This window comes from Prionailurus viverrinus, chromosome B4 (assembly GCF_022837055.1).
Source record: "Prionailurus viverrinus isolate Anna chromosome B4, UM_Priviv_1.0, whole genome shotgun sequence".
NCBI lineage: Eukaryota > Metazoa > Chordata > Mammalia > Carnivora > Felidae > Prionailurus > Prionailurus viverrinus.
In genome coordinates, this window is record NC_062567.1 from 65,033,842 (window position 1) to 65,057,894 (window position 24,053).

The 24,053-nt window shown below is 34.7% G+C and overlaps 1 protein-coding gene across 2 annotated transcripts in view; it reads left to right on the forward strand.

The window, feature by feature from the left end:
- Positions 1-24,053, forward strand: part of LRRK2 (leucine rich repeat kinase 2) — a 138,925-nt gene that overhangs the window by 58,135 nt on the left and 56,737 nt on the right. For both annotated transcript variants that reach the window (XM_047866488.1, XM_047866489.1), the window contains 11 exons: positions 5,215-5,333; positions 5,789-5,858; positions 6,365-6,582; positions 9,082-9,332; positions 9,624-9,772; positions 13,175-13,268; positions 15,833-16,019; positions 17,351-17,532; positions 20,604-20,833; positions 21,206-21,333; positions 23,032-23,250. In XM_047866488.1, the coding sequence (XP_047722444.1) occupies positions 5,215-5,333; positions 5,789-5,858; positions 6,365-6,582; positions 9,082-9,332; positions 9,624-9,772; positions 13,175-13,268; positions 15,833-16,019; positions 17,351-17,532; positions 20,604-20,833; positions 21,206-21,333; positions 23,032-23,250 (1,847 nt within the window). The remainder of the gene's footprint in view (positions 1-5,214; positions 5,334-5,788; positions 5,859-6,364; positions 6,583-9,081; positions 9,333-9,623; positions 9,773-13,174; positions 13,269-15,832; positions 16,020-17,350; positions 17,533-20,603; positions 20,834-21,205; positions 21,334-23,031; positions 23,251-24,053) is intronic.

Consider the following 24,053-nt stretch of genomic DNA (forward strand, 5'->3'; position numbering starts at 1 on the left):
TATGGATATCCAGTTTTTCAACATCATTTTGTGAAAACACTATATTTCTTCATTGAATTAATGGCATTTTTGTCCAACTTAATTGACCATATAAGCGTAGTTCTATTTCTGCATTCTTTATTCTGTGGGATTAATTTATGTCTTCATCTGTATGCTGATGACATACTGCCTTGATTACTTTAGCTTAATGGTAGGTCTTGAAATCAGATAGTGTAAATCCTCTGGTGTTTTTTGTTTGTTTTTTCCAAAATTGCTCTCACTATTCTAGGTTTGTTGCATATCCGTATACATTTTGAGTCAACAAATTAATTTTGTGCTGGAGTTTTTATTAGAATTAAATACATACATTTAATGTAGAATTACCCTATTAATTATATACTATTAATATTACATAATATAGAATTAACATATGAATAATTTCTTCAGATAAATCTATAATAAATCTAGGAGAATTGATATCTTAATATGAGTCTTTTGACATATAAATGTATATATTTTCATTTATTATTTTAAGTTTCTCTAACCAATTTTTTTATTGTATATTTTCTGATGGTATTGTAAATAGTATTGTATTTGAATTCCAATTTCCAATTGTTCACTGATGGCATAGAGAAATACAGTTGATTTCTTTGTATATTAATATTGTATTTTGTGGACTTACTTGTTTAATGTGTGTCTCTAACAGCTTGTTGTTGACTCCACAGTTTTCTATGTTCACAATAAGGCCAATTGCTAATAAAGACAGATCTCTTCCTTTCTAATCTATATGTCTTTTTTGTTTTTCTTGTCTTATTGCATTGACTAGGACTTCTAGTACTATGTTGAATAGAAGTGTTCAGAGTAGGCATTGTTTCCTGGTTTCCAAATTTAGGGGGAAAGCATTCAGTCTCTCATCATTAAGTATGATATTATCTATACTTTTTTTCATAGATAGCCTTCATCAAGTAGAGGAAGTTCCTTTCAGCTAATTGCTGAGCATTTTTATTACTAATGGGTTTTGGAAAATGCTTTTTTGCATCTGTTGAAATGGGCATATTTCCCCCCTTATTCTATTAATATGGCTAGTTATGTTGATTGACTTCCTAATGTTAAACTAAACTTGCATTTGTGGGATAAATCTCACCTGGTGTGATACATTATCCTTTTTTATATATTATTGGCTTTGATTGTCTAAAATTTTGTTAAAGCATTTTGCATCTGTGAGGAGTATTGGTCTGTAGTTTTATGTTTTCTTATAATTATGAGAGTAATGCTAGCCTCTTTTAAATGAGTTGGGAAGTGTTTCCAACTCCACCATTGTCTTTAAAATTTTGTATAATAGAGGTTATTTCCTTCTTAAATGTTTGATAGGCTTCACCAGTAAAGCTATGTAGGTTTGGAAATTTATTTGGGGGGGGGGCTATTTTTATCATAAATTTAATAAGTTTAATAGCTTTATGGTTATTTTCATTTTCTATTACTTCTTGCTTCAGTTTTTGTAATTTTCAACTTTCAAGTAATTTGTCCATTTTACATAAGTTGCCAAACTTGTATTTAATGTCATTCATAATAATTCTCCTACTGTCCTGTTAACCTTTGTAAGAGATACCTGATCTTTAATTCTTTTTTTTCAAGAACATTTATATATCTTTTTTATTAGATTAGCTTTAAAAGGAATTTGAGAGGTCTTTCATAATGAAACACTGCTTTTCAAATTGCATGGCTTTATTGTCTATCTGTATATGAGTCCTGAAATTCTTTACCTGGTGTTGATAAAGGTCTGGGTTTTACAACTGGTTACTGTGTTGAGTTAGAAGCTTCCTCTTCAATCAGGATTAAACATATATAGGCCACAAGTAGTTTTAAATTTGTTTTAAAAGAGTCCTGCTTGGTGACAAGCTAATGGTCCCACTTAAATGAGCAGATTTTAAATGGATATTTAAAAAAAAATGGCTATTCTGGATTTCTTGATCCATTCACAGTGATCTCCAAGAAATTAAATAAAAATTTCCCAAAAATACACAATATAGATCTGCCTAGAAAGCACAATGCACAGATAGTATAATGTGACACTTTGTACAACTCAGAGTTAGATATTTGAATGACACAGGGGCTCCCAGATAAAAAGGCTGTTGTAGTACACCTTTGCAATCACACAGACCAGCCCCCGCCCCCAATCAACAGAACACAATTTCTACTAGACCTCAAAATGCTTTAAATCTTGACATTGGTAATTTGTGTCTTTCCCTTTGTATGTTCATTGGCTCAAGTTTATTAATTTGATTGCTGTTTTCAAAGAATCCGCATTTTGTTTCATTGATTCTTCTCTGTCATTTGTCCATTTTCTTTTTTACTCATTTTTGCTTTAATCTTTGTTTCCTTTATTTTACTTATTTTCATTTGATTTGGCTCTTCTTTTTATAGATTCTTAATGTGGATGCTTAGAACACTGATTTTTAGACCTTTTTGTTATTTTCTAGTATAAACATTTAAGACCAATACAAATTCTTTTGGGGACCACGTTAGCTGCATCCCACAATTTTTGTATGTTCTGTTTATATTCAGTGTTGAAAATTTTCTGATTTCCTTTGTGATTTTTTTGGAGTCATGGATTATTTGGGAGAGTGTTGTTTGTTTTCCATATATTTGGAAACTTTTCCAATATCCCCTTGTTATTGATATCATATATAACTTTGTTGTGGTCAGAGAATCTAATGATTTATAGTCTTTTTAATTTATTGAGACTTGATTTTTGGACTACTGTCTGGTCTGTGTTGGTGAATGTTCTATGTGTCACTTAAAAGAATGTGTATTCCGCTATTGTGGGGTCAATTAGGTCAAATTGGTAGTATTTTTTAGGTCTTCTATATCTTTACTAATTTTTCTCTCTATTGTATTTGATGAATAAATGTTGAAATTGTAACCATGGATTTGTTAATTCTTCTTTTAATTCCATCTGTTTATGCTTTCTGTGTTATGGAGCTTTGTTATTGAATGCACAAAAATTAAGGATTGTAATTTTTTGGTGACTCAAACCCTCCATATGATCCATCTAGTATCCTTTTTTTCCTCTTGAAGAACTCCTGTTCACATTTCTTATAGTGCAAATCTGCTGGAAACCCCTGTGCCAATTACTGAAGCTCTTTTTTCAAGACTCTGCCCAGAACTCCCAGCTTAGTTAGTCTCCATGAGCATTGATCTCCACCTCTTCATCTCAGGAACACCATTGGGCTTTGTTTAAATTCCTTCTCCCTGTGCCTGTGGCCCTTAATGGTCTTCAGGCAGAAAGCCAGGGTGAGCATAAGGCTTATATAATTTGTATCCCTTCTTTCAGGCACTACAGCATCCTGAACCTTTTGTTGGTTGCCTAGTGTTTGAAATCAGTTGTTCAAAATATTTCTTCCAAGTTTCTAGTTGTCTGTGGGGAGAGTTGTCAGGTTTGCTGTCTGTTACTCCATCATGCCTGAAAGAAGAATTCTTATTATGTATTTTTAAATAAAGAAAAATGTTAGAATTGCTGACATAAAAATAATTATAAAATGCCTTTGTTGCTTCTATAAACAATATGCTCATAGAACTTTCACAAACATAAAGTGGGATAATTATGAAAATGTAATAATTATAAGATACAAAAATGTAATTAACTTTGAAGTCTATTTTATTAAGTTCCTTAAGCATGAAATAATTAAAATTATAGGGTAAATTAAATTTTAATAGTGAACCAAGTAGGAAGTATCTGTTTCAACTTTAAGATTTATATAAATATTACAAAATTGATTTTTGGATATGTAGATTTTATAATTTGTTTTGAAACTTAAAATTCATTCTTTATGCTTATAAGATAGAGTGCTAGGATTTATGATCTCATAATTTTTCAGTAATATATTTTTGTCCTTAAAAATATATTTATTGATTCTTATTTTGTTGAAAATGAGTAATTTTTTTTTTTGAGAGAGAGAGAGTGCTAGCAAGGGAGGGGAAGAGGAAAGAGAGAGAGAGAGAGAGAGAGAGAGAGAGAGAGAGAGAGAGTGAATCTCAAGCAGTCTCCATGTTCAGTGTGGAGACCACTGCGGGCCTCAATTTACAACCATGAGATCACGACCTGAGCAGAAATCAAGAGTCACTCAGCCAACTGAGCAATCCAGGAGTCCTGGAAATCCATAATTTTAAAAGTAGTTCTTCTAGGGTGCCTGGTGGCTCAGTTGGTTGGGCGCCTGACTCTTGATTTCGGCTCAGGTCATGATCTCACAGTTTCATGAGTTTGAGCCTCATGTTAGACTTTGTGCTGACAGCGCAGAGCCTGTTTGGGATTCTTCCTCTCTTTCTGCCCTTCTCCCGCTTGCGATCTTTCTGTCTCTCTCAAAATAAATAAATACACATTACATTAAAAACATCTTTTTAATGTTTATTTATTTTTGAAAGAGAGAGAGAGAGAGAGAGCGTGAGTGGGGGAGGGACAGAGAGAGAGGGAGACACAGACTCTGAGGCAGGCTCCAGGCTCTGAGCTATCAGCACAGAGTCAGATGTGGGGCTCAAACCCACAGTGAGATCATGACCTGAGCTGAAGTCAGACACTTAACCGACTGAGTCACCCAGGTGTCCTTAAATAAAATTTTTTAAAAGAGAAGTAGTGCTCCTCTCCTCTATCTCAGCAGAATATTGACAACTAAACTCATTATTTTACTTTAACGTCATTTGATAAATGAAACCATATAATATGAAATTTAAATAGAGATGTTGTCAAGATTGCTGAATATTAAATAATTTAGTGTGATCCCAATATTTAAATAAAATTTGAAAATTTGCTAAAAGCAATTCAAAGAAACCAAGAAGAATAACATTGGTCAGATTTTTGTGTAAACTTTCTTTGCTTCCTGTACATACATGTATTTATTATAGCATGTAACTATTTTTTTAGTTGGCTTTTCCTACTGTACTATGAACTCAGATGAGGCATGGATTGTTTTTCCTGCTTATCTTTATTCTGCACTTATTCAGTATCTGGTCTAAGATAGCCATTCAGTAAATATTTATGGATGAAGAGAAATGTAGCTGAATTTTGAAAATGAAAAGCCAACATAGTTTATTATTTCCATTGTAAAACTGTTACAGTGGGAATTGGGAAATTTCCATCAATGAATATATGTGTTATCTTTTATGATTGTACTATGATACTAGCATCTTATGATTGAGTCAGCATTTCTTATTTGCCTTTATTTTATCATTTAAAAATAGGAAGTGAAGGCTCATTTCTTGTGAAAAGAAAATCCAATTCAATTAGTGTGGGAGAATTTTACCGAGATCGTGCCTTACAGCGTTGCTCACCAAATTTGCAGAGACATTCCAATTCATTGGTAAGTTATGATTAATTGTGATTATGTTGTGTGTTTTGTTATTAGTATTCTCTTGATAACTGAAATTATGTGTCAAAGCTAGGAGCTACTGGTACAGCAATTCCCTAATATTTGAAAACTTTATATACAGAATATATATATATATATATATATATATATATATATATACACATATACATATAAGCCATTTTAAATGTACATTTCTTGAGCTTTTGGGACCATATGTGTACTAGGTACACTTCAAAATGATTTATCTTTTTTTTTTTTTTTTTTTTTTCAGAGCTCCGTATCTATGGAGCCCAGGCTAGGTCTCTCTGTCTTATGGTGTGGCTTGGTCCTCTGAGTACTTTTGCTGGAAGTCTTACAGTGATCCTTAAGGAAACCAGATAGGAAACTGTTCTCTTCGCTGCAAGAAATGATAGTGATTTTATTATAAATGTCTATTTGTTTAATAGGGACCCATTTTCGATCATGAAGATTTACTGAGGCGAAAAAGAAAAATATTGTCTTCAGACGACTCACTCAGTAAGTATTTGACAATAATCGTAAATAAATAGATATTTTGAGGAGAATACAGTACTTTGTTAAATTTCCTCTGTTCAATTTTTTTGGGTGTTAATTTCATCGTACATAACCTTCAAATTCTGTGTACCTAATGATATCACACACTGTAGAAAAATGAAATACAGTTATAGATTTAAAACTTTACCTTTTATGATGCTATGTAGGACTGACTCTTTTATCCTTTCTACTACTTTCCTGAAAGGCAAATAGTACCGTCACCAATGCAACTCTTCATCTCTTTCTGCAGGTCTATTGTTTTTTTTTTTACACTACTAATACCATTTGATTAAATATGTATTATTTATTGTCCACCTCTGCCACTGGAATGTAAGCTCTGTAGTTTGTTTTCTACTGAATCTCCAGTGCCTGGAAGGGATCCTGACAGTAGTAGGTGATCAGTAAATATTTACCAAGTGAACTTAAATTACTTGCTTATGTTTCCATTGTTTGTTTGTTTTTGACAAAAGGGTCATCAAAACTTCAATCCCATATGAGGCATTCAGACAGCATTTCTTCCCTGGCTTCTGAGAGAGAGTATATTACATCATTAGACCTTTCAGCAAATGAACTAAGAGACATTGATGCCCTAAGCCAGAAATGCTGTATAAGTGGTCATTTGGAGCATCTTGAAAAGCTGGAGCTTCACCAGAATGGACTCACGAACTTTCCACAACAATTGTGTGAAGTAAATTTAATTTATCCTTATTACTCTCAGGATATTTGAAGAGCTTTTGCAGTTTGATCTAATTTGCATGGTTAAATCTTTACAAAGAAGGATCTGCTTCTGCTTCATTGGATAGTAATTCCCCCTTTCTTGTAGTTGTCACATTAGTATCAGTCTATGTGGTGTTCAAGAACATCTTTGAGGATGGGGACCTGATGAAAAGGAATGCTAGGTTCTGTCCTGATGATACATGTGTACATGGTAGGATGTATCAAGGCTATACTTTCAGTTATTTACTTCTAGAAGACAACTTAAACTGTTTAAAGTAGGTAGACTGTTACACCTGGTTTAGTGGCACTGGCTCTGGCTTAGCTACCAGCTGTTTAACAGTAAGTGTTACTTTGGCTGCTCTAAGCTTTCATTTCCTTACCTGCAGAAATACAGAGGCTCAGCTAAACTATCCGTAAGGCATTTATTGAGTTTTAAAATTATATGAGACTTAAAAGTTGATTCTTTTTGCTCAGAGTTCCTATTTTCAAAAATTAAAGTATTAGATGATCTGCCAATAGAATAGTCCTCTGAATATTGACTTTGTTCATCATTTTTATGTACTGTAGACAAGAGCCAAAGATTCACTGATGAATTAAAATAATCTTAATAAAATATTTAAATTATTAAACTGAATTCTTAGACTGAACTGCAAAGTTTGATGAAAAAACTGTATTTTTCTTCCCTTTTCTCACCTATAAAGCTTACGATAATTTTGAGACTTTTTAAAGCAACATTAACGTTGCATTTTTTAAGTATATTTAAGTGGTGTCTTTCCTTTACAGTGTGTGTATTTGGAGAAAGGGAGGACAGTCTTCTTGCAACCCATGTCTGAAATGTGTTCACTCTCTCCTTCTCCCCCTCTTCGCCAGTCTAAATCCACCAAGTCACAAGGGTCCTTACCCTTTTCTTTTCTTCTCCTCTTCATCCCTCCAGACCAGGTTGGCTACACACCCGATTTACATTTCCATGGCATCCATGTTTTTCCCCCAGTGCTCATTCACTTATAAATTTTGATCTAAGGTATATTCTCTTCACTAAATTGTCAACTTCCTGAGAACAGGAACTGTTTCAGGCTTGTTCATGTCTGTTCTCAGTGCCTCATAATGTCTTCCATACAGTAGAGCCTTAATAGATGATTATTGAATTAATTCATGAAGGAATTAATGACTGACACTTGGTACACCTTCAATAAGTATTAGTTACAGAGTAAGTAAAATAGGACTAGAATATAGCTTAGCTAAAAAAAAAAAAAAAGAGGATTTGAAAAGAGCATGACAGGTTGAAAAACATCAGGGTATTTAAAGACCAGACCAGCTCAGAATCTCTTAAGGAAATTTTAAATTGGCACCAATAGATGGCAGTTTTTAAAATCACCGCTTGAGGGGCACCTGGGTGGCGCAGTCGGTTAAGCGTCCGACTTCAGCTCAGGTCACGATCTTGCGGTCCGTGAGTTCGAGCCCCGCGTCGGGTCTGGGCTGATGGCTCAGAGCCTGGAGCCTGCTTCCGATTCTGTGTCTCCCTCTCTCTCTGCCTCTCCCCCGTTCATGCTCTGGCTCTCTCTGTCTCAAAAATAAATAAACGTTAAAAAAAATATAAAAAAAAAATAAAAAAAAATAAAATCACCGCTTGTAGGTGTCTATGCCAAAAAATTTCCTGGTTAAAATTTGGGAATGAATAATGTAAAAATACATTTTTTTGAATAATCTGGTAGGATCTGAAACAGTGATAGATATTTTGAAACAACTTCTGGGGCAAAGATCCATTAATATAACCTTTATAATCATGTCAAACTCTAGATTTCTGTGAGGATAAATATATTGGTATATAACGAAGAGCAGAGAGAAGAGATTATTTTTTATATTGTAGCCCTTTGACGACAATCCATACCAAAGATTTAAAACATTGACATATAAATGGAAAGTTTCTTATTGTCATGGTAAAATTAGAAAGTGCTTAAAAATGGAAAATAGAGATTTGAAACAAAAAGTTTTATAAAAAAGAGGAAGTCCTAAAATGAAACCTGTATACAATGACTACTTTTTTGGTTAAGTCATATTTATATTAAAATGTATAACAGTTTCTAAAAGCTAGTATTTAAAAATGTATTCCCAGGATTATGTCATACTGTTTATTCATTAATTAATTCAAATATTTGTTGAGGCTTATTCTGCTTCCATTTCACTCTTTGCGGGAATAATTTGCAAAAACAAAACAAAACTGAAATAAGCTCTTAACCCCGTTTTTCTGAATTGCTTTTGACAGTTACCTGTTATGTTTTCCTGGTTTTTACCCATTTAATAGCAGGGATGGTTGGATTAGTCATTATACTGAGGCTCTCTTATGGATTGTGTTTTCAGGTTTTTGGAAAATTCTTAATGGTTCTAGTTACCAGCGGTATGGAAGGCAGAAATATGAGCTAATTTGAAGTTTTTCAGATGGTTAGAGAATTTTAAAATATTGTCTTTCCAGACCCTGAAGTGTTTGACACATTTGGACTTGCACAGTAATAAATTTACATCATTTCCCTCTTACTTGTTGAAAATGAATTGTATTGCCAACCTTGATATCTCTCGAAACGACATCAACCCCTCAGTAGTTTTGGATCCTGCAGTGAAGTGCCCAACCTTGAAGCAGTTTAACTTGTCATATAATCAGCTGTCTTCTTTTCCTGAGAACCTTGGTGATGTGGTAGAGAAATTGGAACAGCTCATTTTAGAAGGGTAAGAAAGGGGCTCATTAAATACAAAAGGGTTGCCTTACATTGAAGTTTCATAAGAATGACAAAATATGCTGACATTATTTCTATAGCAATGGGTTTTAAACCATAATATGAGAAGAGACTGAGGGAATTAATATTATAGTTTCTATCAGTTGACTTAAATTTTTACAACTAATTTAAAACTTAATCAGTCTGCTTTGATGCTATTCTTTGAAGGCATATTGTTTTGATTTTTTTCTTCAAAGCATATGAATTCATGCAATTTAATCCTCATTTTGTTTCTTATAACTAGAAATAAAATATCAGGAATATGTTCCCACTTAAGCCTGAAGGAACTGAAAATTTTAAACCTTAGTAAAAACCACATTACATCCCTATCAGAAGATTTCCTTGAGGCGTGTCCTAAAGTGGAGAGTTTCAGTGCCCGAATGAATTATCTTGGTAAGTATCCTGTGGGAATCTCCTTTTAACCGGTATTAGAGGATGAGTCATACATGGACATTTCAGGTGGGGATATAAAGGTGGCATTTCAATTTAAATGTAATGGGGGAATTTCATATATAAAGTTAACAGGTCAGTGATTTAAAAAAATGAGTTTTCAAGCCATGAAAACGTGGAAGAAACTTAAACGCATATTGCTGCATGAAAGAAGCCAATCTGAAGAGGCTACATGCTATATGATTCCAACTATATGACATTTTGGATAAGACAGAACTGTGGGGACAGTAAAATAACCAGTGATGGTCAGGAGTTTGGAGGGAGGGAGAGAGGAATGAGGAGGTGAGTGGGATTTTTAGGACAGTGAAACTATTCTGTGTGACGCTGTAAAGTGGGTACGTGTCATCATACATTTGTCCTAGAGGACATACAACATGAAGAGTGAACTTTATTGTAAATGATGACTTTTAGTTAATAATAATGTATTAATATTGGCTTACCAATTATAACAAATACACCAAGCTATGCAAGTTATTAGTCATAAGAATAAAAATGTGTGTGTGTGGGGAGGGGGAGTGATGGTGAAGAGAGAAGGGCTTTAAGGGAACTCTTCGTACTTTCTGCTCAATTCTTCTGTACACCTGAAGCTACCCTAAAAACTAGTTTATTTTTAAATTCTATGTTTTTTATTTATTTTTGGGACAGAGAGAGACAGAGCATGAATGGGGGAGGGACAGAGAGAGAGGGAGACACAGAATCGGAAACAGGCTCCAGGCTCTGAGCCATCAGCCCAGAGCCTGACGCGGGGCTCGAACTCCTGGACCGCGAGATCGTGACCTGGCTGAAGTCGGATGCTTAACCGACTGCGCCACCCAGGCGCCCCTATTTTTAAATTCTAAAACATAAAAATTTTTAATACTGAAAAAATTTTCAATTTAAAAAATTGCAGCAGATTGCTGTTGTCATAGACTAAAATGACATTTCCTTGGACTCCCAGATAGTCCTTTATACTGTGGTTCATTTTAGTCTGGAAAACTAAAAATGCATATGGCTGCATGAACTGGTTGAAGCCAGAATACTGAGTGCCCAACTGAGGTTTACTCAATTTTTTGGATTATAAATATAGTTACTGTTATTATTTCTTTTGGAAATAAAATTAATCAGTTAACAGTTTTCAAATTAGTAAGGTTAATGTGTATTCATTGAGCACTTGCTCTGATACTACAAGATATTCTAGTAATACAGAATATGATCATCACTTTTATTAAAAGTTGGGGAATACTCCATTTTCTCTTAGCATGTGAGATAGCAGGGAATTATGTTTATCTGAACATAAGTTCAGTAGTCTATCTGAACATTCTAGTATTAAGGGACAAAATACTTTTATGGAAATATATGGGGGCTCCCCATATTTTATCTTCCTCAAGAAGATAAAAGGAGGCCACGTGTACCTTCCCATCCATGTATACTGACTGACTCTGTAAAATACTATTTAATACTGCTTAAAAGCAGAATACAATTTGACATATCCTAAAATATTTTATTTTGTTGGAACTTTCAGAAGCTAGTAATGATAAAAGATATGTAAATTTGTATAATATTTTCTTCCTTTCTCCCTTCTTCTAGGCCTCTTGAATATTGCCCATTTTCCTACTATGGACCTGAAAATGGGGGATAGAGTGGTTCCCTCTCTAATGAGCAAAGAAAACCCAGTCTCTGTCCTTAGGGAATAAGTAGTTAGGTTCAGAAGACAGGCATTCAGTAACTAAGCTAAGTGTTGTGAGGAAAAGTTGAGGATGCTACTGGGGTACCTCGGTGGGGAGTGGAGGCTCATATCCAGACTGTGGAGACAGGGAAAGGTTTCTGTGTCTCTGACACTTAAGTTGGATCTGGAAAGAAGAGCATCCCAAGAAACCTGAGGCTTGATTCATACGTCATCTCAGCTAAATCTCATAAAAATCCTATAGGGTAGGATAGGTATGAACTCTGATCGACTGAGATTTTTGTGTGACATAGAGGTGTAGAATGAATTAACTAGTTGTAGTGGAAACTTGAATATAACCAAGTTCAAAAATCTGTTTGCTTTGCACTACAACAACTGTGTAGTTTTAGGGTCTTTCATTTGGAAAGATGCCCTAGGAAGGTGATATCTGAGCAGAACCACTAACCATTACAAATAATCCCACGTGAAATATAGTTTCAGTCCTTTGACTTTATGAGTGTCTTTTCCATACAGCATCTGAACCTCTTAATTCTTAAGAGGAGAATCATTTATTTTGCCACAAATACTTTTCAGATATAGGTAAAAAATAATAGCATGTTCCTTTTCAGCCTCTCAGGAAAACAGCTTTGAGCAGTGTTTTGGAACACTTTGACTCTTGAAGATTTTACTAGAGAAAATATAACCCATTGAAAATGCTAAGAAGTAATTTCTCAAGCCACTTGCATAGAACCATAGAGCTTTAGATATCTGAAGAATCTCAGAATTCATCTAGTGTAGCTGCACTATTTTACAGATAAAAAATAGGCTGAATGATTTGCTCATTTTCCAAAATTGTGTCCACAGAGTTTTATTTATTATACTTCATACTGTATTTCCTTTTTGGAAGTTCATAAAATATATGAGAATATTGAGGACGCTGAGATATTTCACCTTATTTTACTTAAATGTTTCCCCAATCTCTTAAGATCGATCATATGATCAAAGAATACTTTTATTAAGTAACATCCACTGTTGTTGCATAGAACACTCTTTATTAGGTGGTACTGTAAAGAATTTTTATCTTTACGTTGTATTGTGTATTAGTTTTCAAAGTGTTTTTTTTTTTTAATTTTTTTTTTCAACGTTTTTATTTATTTTTGGGACAGAGAGAGACAGAGCATGAACGGGGGAGGGGCAGAGAGAGAGGGAGACACAGAATGGGAAACAGGCTCCAGGCTCCGAGCCATCAGCCCAGAGCCTGACACGGGGCTCGAACTCATGGACCGTGAGATCGTGACCTGGCTGAAGTCGGACACTTAACCGACTGCGCCACCCAGGCGCCCCTCAAAGTGTTTTGTTATATTTACTTAAGAGTAATATGAATTAATTTATAATTTATGTACACATAATATCACATAATTTGGAATGAATATTCTAATAATTTTTACTCTGTACAGATGTTGGGCAGAGATTTGTGTTCAGATAATTGTTTAGATTTCAGATGAAAATACTCTTATAAGGATGGTGTATTATTTTAATGTTCAGTGTTAGGAGTAAGGATATTACCTTATTTTAAAAGTCAGCATGAAAATGGAAATTGAATTAAGTGACAGGTCCTTGGTAGCTGTTCTTACTGTCAAATCTAATGGAAATCTAGTTAAAATGATTAAAATGTCCCTTATCTCACTTTTATTTTCTTTTAGCTGCTGTGCCTTTTTTGCCTTCTTCTCTGACAAGCCTAAAATTGTCCCAAAACAGATTTACATGTGTTCCTGAAGCAATTTTAAATCTTCCACAGTAAGTTTGCTATTTTAATTTTAAAACCACATGAGCTGGAACAAAGCCCTCAGAAACATGGTTTTGATTTAGGCATATCAATTGATTTATAATTCATAATTGATTTCTAAAGCTATTCAGTTTAATGTTCTTAAATCTATGAATGTTTGTTTTTTACTAGGCAAAACACCCAAGTTGCTATTTGTGTTCTTTAGCTTTTATATCAGGGTGCTATTGTTTTGAAACAATTTAATGTTAATTAATGTTTGCACCATTACAAACAATTGAGGTTATAGTGGCTATCACTTTAACTTTAAAATTTTGCTTGCTCTCAGAGGTTGATATGCTACTAAGATATTATTAACTTTGAAATTATATTTATGTTTGAGTAAAAACTGGAGAAAGAGTGGTTCCCTCACTAATGAGCAAAGCAAACCCAGTCTCTGTCCTCAGGGAATAAGTAATTAGGTTCAGAAGACAGGCATTCAATAACTAAGCTACATGCTGTGAGGAAAAGTTGAGGGTTATACAAGGGTACCTCGGGGAGGATCTCATCCAGACTGTGGAGGCAAGGAAATGTTTGGTGAAGACATTTTTGGTGAGGATTAGGACAATTTATATAGCTCTAGGTATTTGGGGATGTTTCTAGTTAGTTTCATTAAAAAAAATGAAAGCTTCCTATGTTATCTTAAGTACCATTATAACTGTGTTGTATATATTATAAACCAAATCCATAAGTGTATATGTGCAAATATATATATATATATATATATATATATATATATATATATATATATGTATGTATAGGCGAATAATGCTTAGTTATAATCTAGCCATAGAAGATGTCAAACAGACATATAATAATTAATTTCAATCTGGCTTTAGAATGTGTTAGACAATGTTTTAAGTGCTCAATGGTGGATGCTGCCTTTAATTGTCCTAATAGAACTGGAAATAGGTGCTGTTATTATCTCCACTTTATAATGAGAATATGATTTTATTAAAGAGATGAAGTAACTTGCCTAAAGTCACAATTCTTAAACTCTGGTGGCTCAACCTTCTAGTCTTAACTCATGTATACAGGCACCTCTAGAATACAGGTGGTCTTATATTTTAAACATAATATGTTCCTGGGGTGCCTGGGTGGCTCAACCAGTTGAGCGTCTGACTTTGGCTCTGGTCATGATCTCATGGTTTGTGAGTTCAAGCCCCGCGTTAAGCTCTGTGCTGACAGCTCAGAACCTGGAGGCTGTTTCAGATCTGTGTCTCCCTCTCTCTCTGCCCCTCCACCACTCATGCTCTGTCTCTCTCTCTCTCTCTCTCTCAAAAATAAATAAACATTAAAAATAAAAAAACCATAATATGTTCCTGAAAATGTGTTTGAAAGTCAAATATTTATGAAAGTTAGTAGATATATTACCATAAAGGTTTCTTCCCAAATAACTAAAAATGTTATTTGGTCCTTAATTACTCTATACTTTTAGACAACATCTCCAGATATACATTTCTAGCATTTTGTATATATTTCTTTAAAACAATTTTCTGTGAAACAAAAGAATATGCAGTTGGCCAGCTTAAGTTCCCATTGAGGCTAAAAAGGATTGCTTTTGAACAGTCTGGTGATTCTTGGCTTTATCTAAGTTGTATGGTTTGTTAGATATTCACATCTTTTCTCTAAAACAGTCCAATTAATTTTCTTATTTTCACACATCTTTATGAGATAGGGCAGAATCCAGGATAATTGTAAAATGAGAGCAAAAACGTGTAGACCTGAATCTTGGTGTAAATGGTTGAACGACTGCGTGAGCTTAGGTAGAACCAATTCATCATGGTTCAGATATGCTGCATGCAAGGGGTCAGTATATAACTGCAAAAGTCCAGGCAACCTTTACATGGTCAAATATATCACCATCACTGACTGTGTATTCTTCCTACACATGTACGCTTATATGTGACATGTGTTTTTCTGTCGTTTCCTGCAAACTTTGGGGAGTGTATTCCTGCATGAAAGCAACCAATTTGTATTGGGCCTACCACATGCAAGACATCATGTTCAGTGTTGAGATATTTATCATACTGAGACAAGCTGTTAAAAGGTTATGCCCCTGCATGTTATTAATTAGCTCCAGGACATAACCTCTGAAGAATCCTCCCAGTAACGAGGGAAATTGAAAAGAGAAGCGGGGAGCTACATATTTGTAACCCTTGTATAGAAGGCATATTTATAAATCTTGTATAGAAGTGACCATTTTTGCCTTTGTTAATTATGATTTCTCATGCATCATAAACATTGGTAAACACTTGGCTCTTTCATTCTAAGATTGACATTGTCATGGTTCTGAAGTAAGGAAATTATGCTTCAGTTTTGTTTTTAATGGTCCTTATTCATTTAAATGTTGTTCCTAGTGAGACATACTTTTTTCTAGCCCATATATGTCTCTATGAACACACAAGAACACATGCATACTTAGATGTAAATAATGTTAGTTTTAAAGTTGTTTCTCTGGTGAAAATTGCTTGTGATATTATCTCACGTGTTGTGGAAGCACTCATTTGGCTTTTATGTTGACATTGTATTGTTCTAGCTTACGGTCCTTAGATATGAGCAGCAATGATATTCAATATCTACCGAGTCCTGCACACTGGAAATCTTTGAACTTAAGGGAACTCTTGTTCAGTTTTAATCAGATCAGCGTCTTGGACTTGAGCGAAAAAGCACATGTGTGGTCAAGAGTAGAGAAACTGCATCTTGCTCATAATAAACTGAAAGAGGTAAGAGGTCATCCTATTTGTTTAAAATGATTGCCGATTTAATAATGTGCTTTTGTGATTTGAAAACATCACGGATTGGCCATTTTGAAATCTGCTTGATATTTCTTATCTTTGAATAACATCCAATCCTACCATGAAGTAAATGGGCATATTAGCGTAGGTTATCTTTCTTAAAAATCACTTTGTGTTCTAGTTTTGAAGAATTATATGGATATATATATTTAATTATGAATATGTGTAATGCTCTAAGTGTTTTATTTTTCGCTAAATCTCTGATCTCATCACAGACTCACAGATACTCTATATTTCCCAAGTTGTTGCTGAGCCATACGCAGTATGTGTTTTTCAGCTGACTTTCCTATTTTCTTAAACTTGTGCATGCCTCCATCATGCTGCCCTTTACCCCAGTGGGTCAGCCTTCTTTGCTTCACTCCATTGCCTCTGTTGTAAATCTAAAACTGATTTTTCCATTCATCCGAGAAAAAAAATATATTTTTGCCAACTTCAAGTTTTTTTGTATATGAAAGCCAAAAAGAATTAAGTTCAGAAAAACTGTGGGGGCACCTGGGTGGCTCAGTCAAGTGTTCGACTTCAGTCCAGGTCATTATCTCACTGTTCATGAGTTCAAGCCCTGTATCGGGCTCTGTGCTGAAAGCTCAGAGCCTGAAGCTTGCTTCAGATTCTGTGTCTCCCTCTCTCTCTGCCCCTCTCCTGCTCACACTCTGTCTCTCTCTCAAAAATAAACATTAAAAAAAAAATTAAAAAAAAGAAACTGTGAATATTTTTTGCTACTTGTGTTTTTTTTTATTTTGTCAGCAAATCAATGTTTTCTGTTGTAAAAGTAATGCACACTGCTTAACAATTTGGAAGAGGAAAAAATAAAAAGACCCCCTACCAGGATACTACCTAAAGTGTAAACATTTAGTTATATTTTTAGAACATTATGTTGTATGTAAGTTTATAACTAGATCTTTATAGTTTTACTGAAGAACATAGTGTAAAGGAACAGGCTGAAGTCACAGATGACTGGATTTAGATAAATATAAAAAACTTCTTTACTTTCAGTGTTGTGAGGAGGAGATGTTTACCAAGGGAGAATGGGTCTTTAAAGATTATAAATAAGTGATATATATTGTTTGGGGTAAGTCATTTATACTTGCATATATTTGTATTGACAACTATGACAGATTCTGCTGAGAGATTATTCAAGTTGCAGATAGGCTCTCTGAGCCTTTCTCATTTCCTAGTAAGCACCTTGTTTCTTGGCAACACACATTTCTTCCTTCCTACCAACAGGATTTGCCCCCCCTTTTTTTTTTTATCTCATTAAGATTCCTCCTGAGATTGGCTGTCTTGAAAACCTGACCTCCTTTGATGTCAGTTACAATCTGGAACTGAGATCCTTTCCTAATGAAATGGGGAAATTAAGCAAAATATGGGATCTTCCTTTGGATGAACTGCGTCTTAATTTTGATTTTAAACATATAGGATGTAAAGCCAAAGACATCATAAGGTTAGATAATTTTATTTCCATTTTTAAAATTAAGTTTGCTTCAGATGTTTTTTAGTCTGTGACTTCGATGGATATAATAGTTATGATTTAGGAAATAATACATAGTACTGTTTCATGGTAATATGCTATGTGTCATTTGCCTTTTATTTAATAAATGGGTTCATTTGGTGCCACTGAAGAGCTTTTCATTTTCTCCTAGCCAAGCTGATGTGGAGAGAATGGCTTTCCCTTCTTATCCATGCTTTTCATTAGAAATGGACTCTAAAAGGAAATTATGGCTATTTGGTCTCTTGTTACAAATATATGTTCTAAAGAAATAGTGCAAAGTATAATGACTTCTCAAGCTGCATTTCATATAGTGAATAGTTACCATGTGTCTGTTATATCTTAAAGCATTATAGATACTTAAATGATATAAAATTACTAACTTCGATTTTGCCTGTGAGGGTGAATAACCTACTAACCTTGGTCATTTTTGAAACCACCAAAGCTCTCCAGACATCACTGCTTGTGGTCTTCACACATTATGAACTTCAAATATCTTTGGTAATGGACTGTATCTTACTCTCTGTCACCACTTCAGTGTGTCAGTCTTACTATTACCTACTTGTAAAGTTATTTAATCCCATTTCCACCAAATTACTCCTATCTATATTTATCTTGCAGGCTTCAGCTCATTTGTCACCTCTCTGTATCCATGACTTGACTATAATATCCAGCAGGGCAGGGACCATGGCTGCATTCACTCATAGTGTGATTCTTGTCACCTAACGCAAAGCCTGGCATATAATTGATCATTGTTGAATTACCAGTGAACTACATACTTACTTAATTCTCTTTGCTTAAATTTTCTTAAATTACATTTTACTTTTTATCTTTTTATGAGGAAAGATTTGGTTTTCTGTTCCCCTAGACTTGATTTAATTTGCAAAGAAAGGCTTTGTCACTAGCTAAACTAAACATGACTACCTTTTATTCTACCTGATTGTTTCCCATGATTTTCTCTCCTGAAACTGGATAGATGTTCAAATTAAAATCGGTTCAATTCTTGGTAAACATTTAGCAGAACTACTTTTCAGTGTATTATGCTGTATGATGAAGCCACTATATCTACTTATAAATGTGTTTAACATTTTGAGTAGGGGAGACTGGAGTACTTTAGAAATTGTAGGCATCATTTTCTTTTTTGAAGGATGACTTTTTCAAATTGTGCTGACTTCTTACTAGACATTTGGGCCATCGATATTCTTACTTATTGATAAAAACAGAGGGGCGCTTGGGTGGCTCAGTCGGTTGAACGTCCGACTTCGGCTCAGGTCATGATCTCGCAGTCTGTGAGTTCGAGCCCCGCGTCGGGCTCTGTGCTGACAGCTCAGAGCCTGGAGCCTGTTTCAGATTCTGTGTCTCCCTCTCTCTCTGCCCCTCCCCTGCTCATGCTCTCTTTCTGTCAAAAATATATAAACACTAAAAAAATTAAAAAAACAAAAACAAAACAGCGTAAGTTGTATGTGAGAAAATGATTTCAGTAATAACAGGCACAATATCTGATCTGTCAGGTTGTATTTTCTCAACCATCGAATTAAATCATGAAAAGTAATGATGCCTTTTGTTCAGATCCTTGAGAATGTTGGTCAGAATCCTATTAGATTCTGGATCTAATGGATCAGTCAATATTCCCTAAAATTGACATATTACTTAATTTGCTCCTTTAATTTTAGTTTTTAATGTTTATTCATTTTTTTTTTTTATTTTTTTTTTTATTTTTTATTTTTTTTTAAATTTTTTTTTTTTTCAACGTTTATTTATTTTTGGGACAGAGAGAGAGCATGAACGGGGGAGGGGCAGAGAGAGAGGGAGACACAGAATCGGAAACAGGCTCCAGGCTCTGAGCCATCAGCCCAGAGCCTGACGCGGGGCTCGAACTCACGGACCGCGAGATCGTGACCTGGCTGAAGTCGGACGCTTAACCGACTGCGCCACCCAGGCGCCCCAATGTTTATTCATTTTTGAGAGACAGAGAGCACGAGCAGGGGAGGGGCAGAGAGAGAGGGAGACACAGCATCCGAAGCAGGCTCCAGGCTTTGAGCTGTCAGCACAGAGCCCGACATGGGCCTCGAACTCATGGACCATGAGATCATGACCTGAGACTAGGTCGGACACTCAACCGACTGAGCCACCCAGATGTCTCAGTTTTGTTCCTTTAAATTTAAACTGTCGCAACATTTCAACATAGTTAAAAATATGACTTTCTATATCCAACATATTTTTAAGAACATTTAAAATCTAGTATTAATTTAAAGGTGGTTTGCTTAGCTACCTACACCACTTCGAATTAGTTTCAATTATTTTTTTCATTAAGATTGTTAGAAAAAGGAACATATTATCTGCTGATAGTATAATAGTTTACATGTATTAATTTATAACATAACCAATATGTTCTCAGTTTCCATTTGTACTATATATGTATGTATGATAGATATGAATGTATACATTATATATACAATATATAGTATATATATAGTATATATACATACACGCACACACACAGGCACATGTAATATATCCAGTGAGACCTCACTATCAAAGTTTAGTGTAACAGTACACATATATACTCTATCTTCATTCTCTGTCATAGGGGCTTTGTAAAATTTTATACCTTGTAATTTTTAGGTTTTTATCTGTGTTATTTAAAGAAACTCATATATATATATGTATACACATATATATGTACATATATATACACACAATGCTAATTACTTCATAATTATTAGCATTCTAATTAGTGCTGCAAACATATTTTGATTATTTCTGGTGATAGTATAACAGGTCATTTTTTTGATAATGCTACCAGTCATTATCAACTACATTAACATCGCTCGCTCACAAAATATATGCACTAACAGTGTGTTGAAAGACATGTGCCCTTATTAGGTCCATGAGCTAAGCACTGTTTGGCACTGTATTTTAGAACAGTCTGGTATTTTAAAAATTTCAACACCTAAGAATTCACCTATATCTTAAGTAACAGTGTTAAGCAGCTTATTATTTTACTTTTGTCTTTCAAATACCAGGTTTCTTCAGCAGCGGTTAAAAAAGGCTGTGCCCTATAACCGAATGAAGCTTATGATTGTGGGAAATACTGGGAGCGGTAAAACCACCTTATTGCAGCAACTAACGAAAAGCAAGAAATCGGATCCTGGGGTGCAAAGCGCCACAGTTGGTATAGATGTGAAGGACTGGCCTATCCAAATAAGAGGCAAAGGGAAGAAAGACCTCATTCTAAATGTGTGGGATTTTGCAGGTATTTCTTTCACTAGAATATTTTATTCACATTTATCTTTTACTTAGGACAGGGATTTAAAAGCCGAGATTTTGTTCCAATACTGCAACGAGACCTGGTGGATTCTACAGAATTATTCCAAAGCCATTTACTTCTAATTTTACCCTTGCCACCAGGGTGAATTCCATGGAGGGAAATGTTAGGAACCAATAGGAGCCAGCTAAAGCTTAAATACTTGGTTTGGTAGCTGACATATATGCTGAAACTTGTCAATCCCTAGCAAAACCCAGTATAGTCTTCTAAACATCGTCTGTTGGCTGTTTTCCTCTCTCTCTCTTTGTATGATAAATAGTGATATTATCACCTAAAACAATGGCTCCAATCTTTATTTAGGTCGTGAGGAATTCTACAGCACTCATCCTCACTTCATGACCCAGCGGGCCCTCTACCTGGCTGTCTATGACCTCAGCAAAGGGCAGGCTGAAGTCGATGCCATGAAGCCTTGGCTCTTCAATATAAAGGTCGTCTGTTCTAATCGTTTGAAAATAGAAAGTAACATTTATCTTAATCGTTTGAAAATAGAAAATAACATTTATTTTTGTATGTGTAAGGTAATTTATTTTGGACAGTTGCTTCAAACAGTCTCCTCAGTTTTTAAAAATGAAGTTGGAAGCACTGAAATTTGGGGGAACCTGGCTGTCTCTGTTGGTTAAGCATCTGACTCTTGATTTCAGCTCAATGCTTGGGATTCTCTCTCTGCCCCTCCTCTGCTCATACTCTCTTTCTCTGTCTCCTCTCTCTCAAAATAAGTAAATAAACATTAAAAAAATTTAAAACTAGGAAGCACTAAAATTTTGAGTTGGGGACTTTTTAGTGTAATTAGGCTGTGACATGAAAATAGTGTGTTCCATATTGATGAATGTTGAAGATACTTAAAACCCTTTTAAGCTATAAAAATTGAAAATATATACATTATATATATATATATACATATAATGGATATATACATATATATATACATATAATGGATATATATATATAATGTTTTTGATCATTTTATTTCCTTTTAAAAAAATTTTTAATGTTTATTTTTGAGAGAGAGAGATAGAGACAGAGAGAGAGAAAGTGAGGGAGGGGCAGAGAGAGAGGGAGACACAGCATCCAAAGCAGGCTCTAGGCTCTGAGTGGTCAGCACAGAGCCCAATGCACGGCTCAAACTCACAAGCTGTGAGATCATGACGCGACCCAAAGCTGGATGCTTAACCAACTGAGCCACCCAGGCACCCCAATCACTTTATTTCTTAAATGAAGGACAAACCTCCCTAATTTAAAATAAACTACACTAAACAAAAGCAATCCACGAATCATTAGCTATGCCCTCATTGGTGATTTAGTAGGAAGTCCTTCAGATCTTAAACTTTTAAATGGCACCCTATTAATATGCTCTTATATTTGGAATCTCTTTCTGTAATTTTTCCATTTTGTCCCTTGCTGTCATGCTGTTAGCTATTCCTTGATGTAGTACTTACTGGTTCTTAGAATTGAAATAAAGTAGGAGTGATGCTCTTTGAATGAAGCTTCAGTGGGCTCTTCTGTGAGTCAAGTCCTTAAAAAGGTTTGTGTGAGGACATTTTAGCAGATATTTTGGCTGCGTACAAGCTCATTTTGTAATTTTGGTAATTTTTTTTTAACTTCCTTGTATTGGTCAGAATTAGCCCAAGTGAATAGTGGCAGTGATACTTTAGTGCCTTTTTTTCTTGTTCATGTAGACTACAAATTGGATGAGTTTAAAATAAATTCAGGAGATTGACTTTACAGATAAGGAGGAGAAAATATAAACCATATTATGTCACTTTGATACGGTCTTGCGTTTATTAAATGCTTATTTTGTTTAGAAGTCCAAAGTACACTTAGAGAATAACCCATTTTAAGGCATAAAAGAAAAGAAAAACAGACCACTAGTCTTATACAGGCCACCTGAAAAAATGATAAAAATTGGAATAAGAAGGGGCATAAAAATGACTTCAAAATTTCGTTAAGGTTACATTTTTTTCCCCTAGGTTTAAGGAAGGAAAGACAGTTGACATTTTCTTCTTCTTGACGTGTTTGAGTTTTTAATTTCCTTTCAACTGAATTTCATAAAAACGGAATGTGAATAGAACTGTAAGCAGTCTTGATTTTAAAACAAACACAAGAGTATTTTGTATCATTTCCTGTAGGCCCGTGCTTCTTCTTCCCCTGTGATTCTTGTTGGCACACATTTGGATGTTTCCGATGAAAAGCAGCGCAAAGCCTGCATAAGTAAAATCACCAAGGAACTGCTGAACAAGCGAGGGTTTCCTGCAATAAGAGATTACCACTTTGTGAATGCCACAGAGGAATCTGATGCTTTGGCAAAGCTTCGGAAAACCATCATAAATGAGAGTCTTAATTTCAAGGTAACGTGGTTAATGCCTATTGTGGGCTGGTGGGTAAACATAATTTATTAACTCTCATGCTACACAACTGCTTAGAAATGTCAGAAGTCTTGAGAAAAGAACAACTATCTTAAAATTGTGGTTTTTTCATAGTTGTTAGCATTATTAAAACGCTTTCAGTTTTAAAATTACTTATGCCATATCTCATTTCAAATGCATAGAAATGAGAATAAACATCATTAGAGGATCCTGAAGGACAAACACTAAGAATGTCTGGGAGACTGAGAGAATGTTTCTGAGAGAATCTGAGAACGTTTCTGATGCCCTTTTTCTCACTTTTTGTCGTGGTGATTCAAAGAATACACATGAATATTGGGATCTTGGGATCATCTTCCCTCTGTTGTTCTTTGTTGTTTCACTTGCTCTTTTCTTTCAGAGTTCCTGTTCTAGCTGCATTTTGATCTATGTGCTGTTCCTTTTGTCTCTTGTCACTGTGATGATACCCATTCCACCTTTTAATCTCCCCCTCAGTATTGTGAGATGGCTCTTTGATGTGGTTGCCGAGGTCATGAATTTGATTTCAACAATGCCTAAACAATTTTTAGTACATATAAACTGGGTGTTCCATTTTAGAAATTATGTTTTGATTTCCAAAGTTCTGGTAAGCCAAATGTAATTCATAGGGTTCATAAAGCACAAATAAGTTGGTTATCCAGGAGAAACGTTATTTTTAATACTTGCAGGAAAAAGAAATCTTTCCTGAGTTCTGCAGATACGGTGGTATAAAATGCACTGAAAATTCCTCAAATAGTTCAATGTGACAA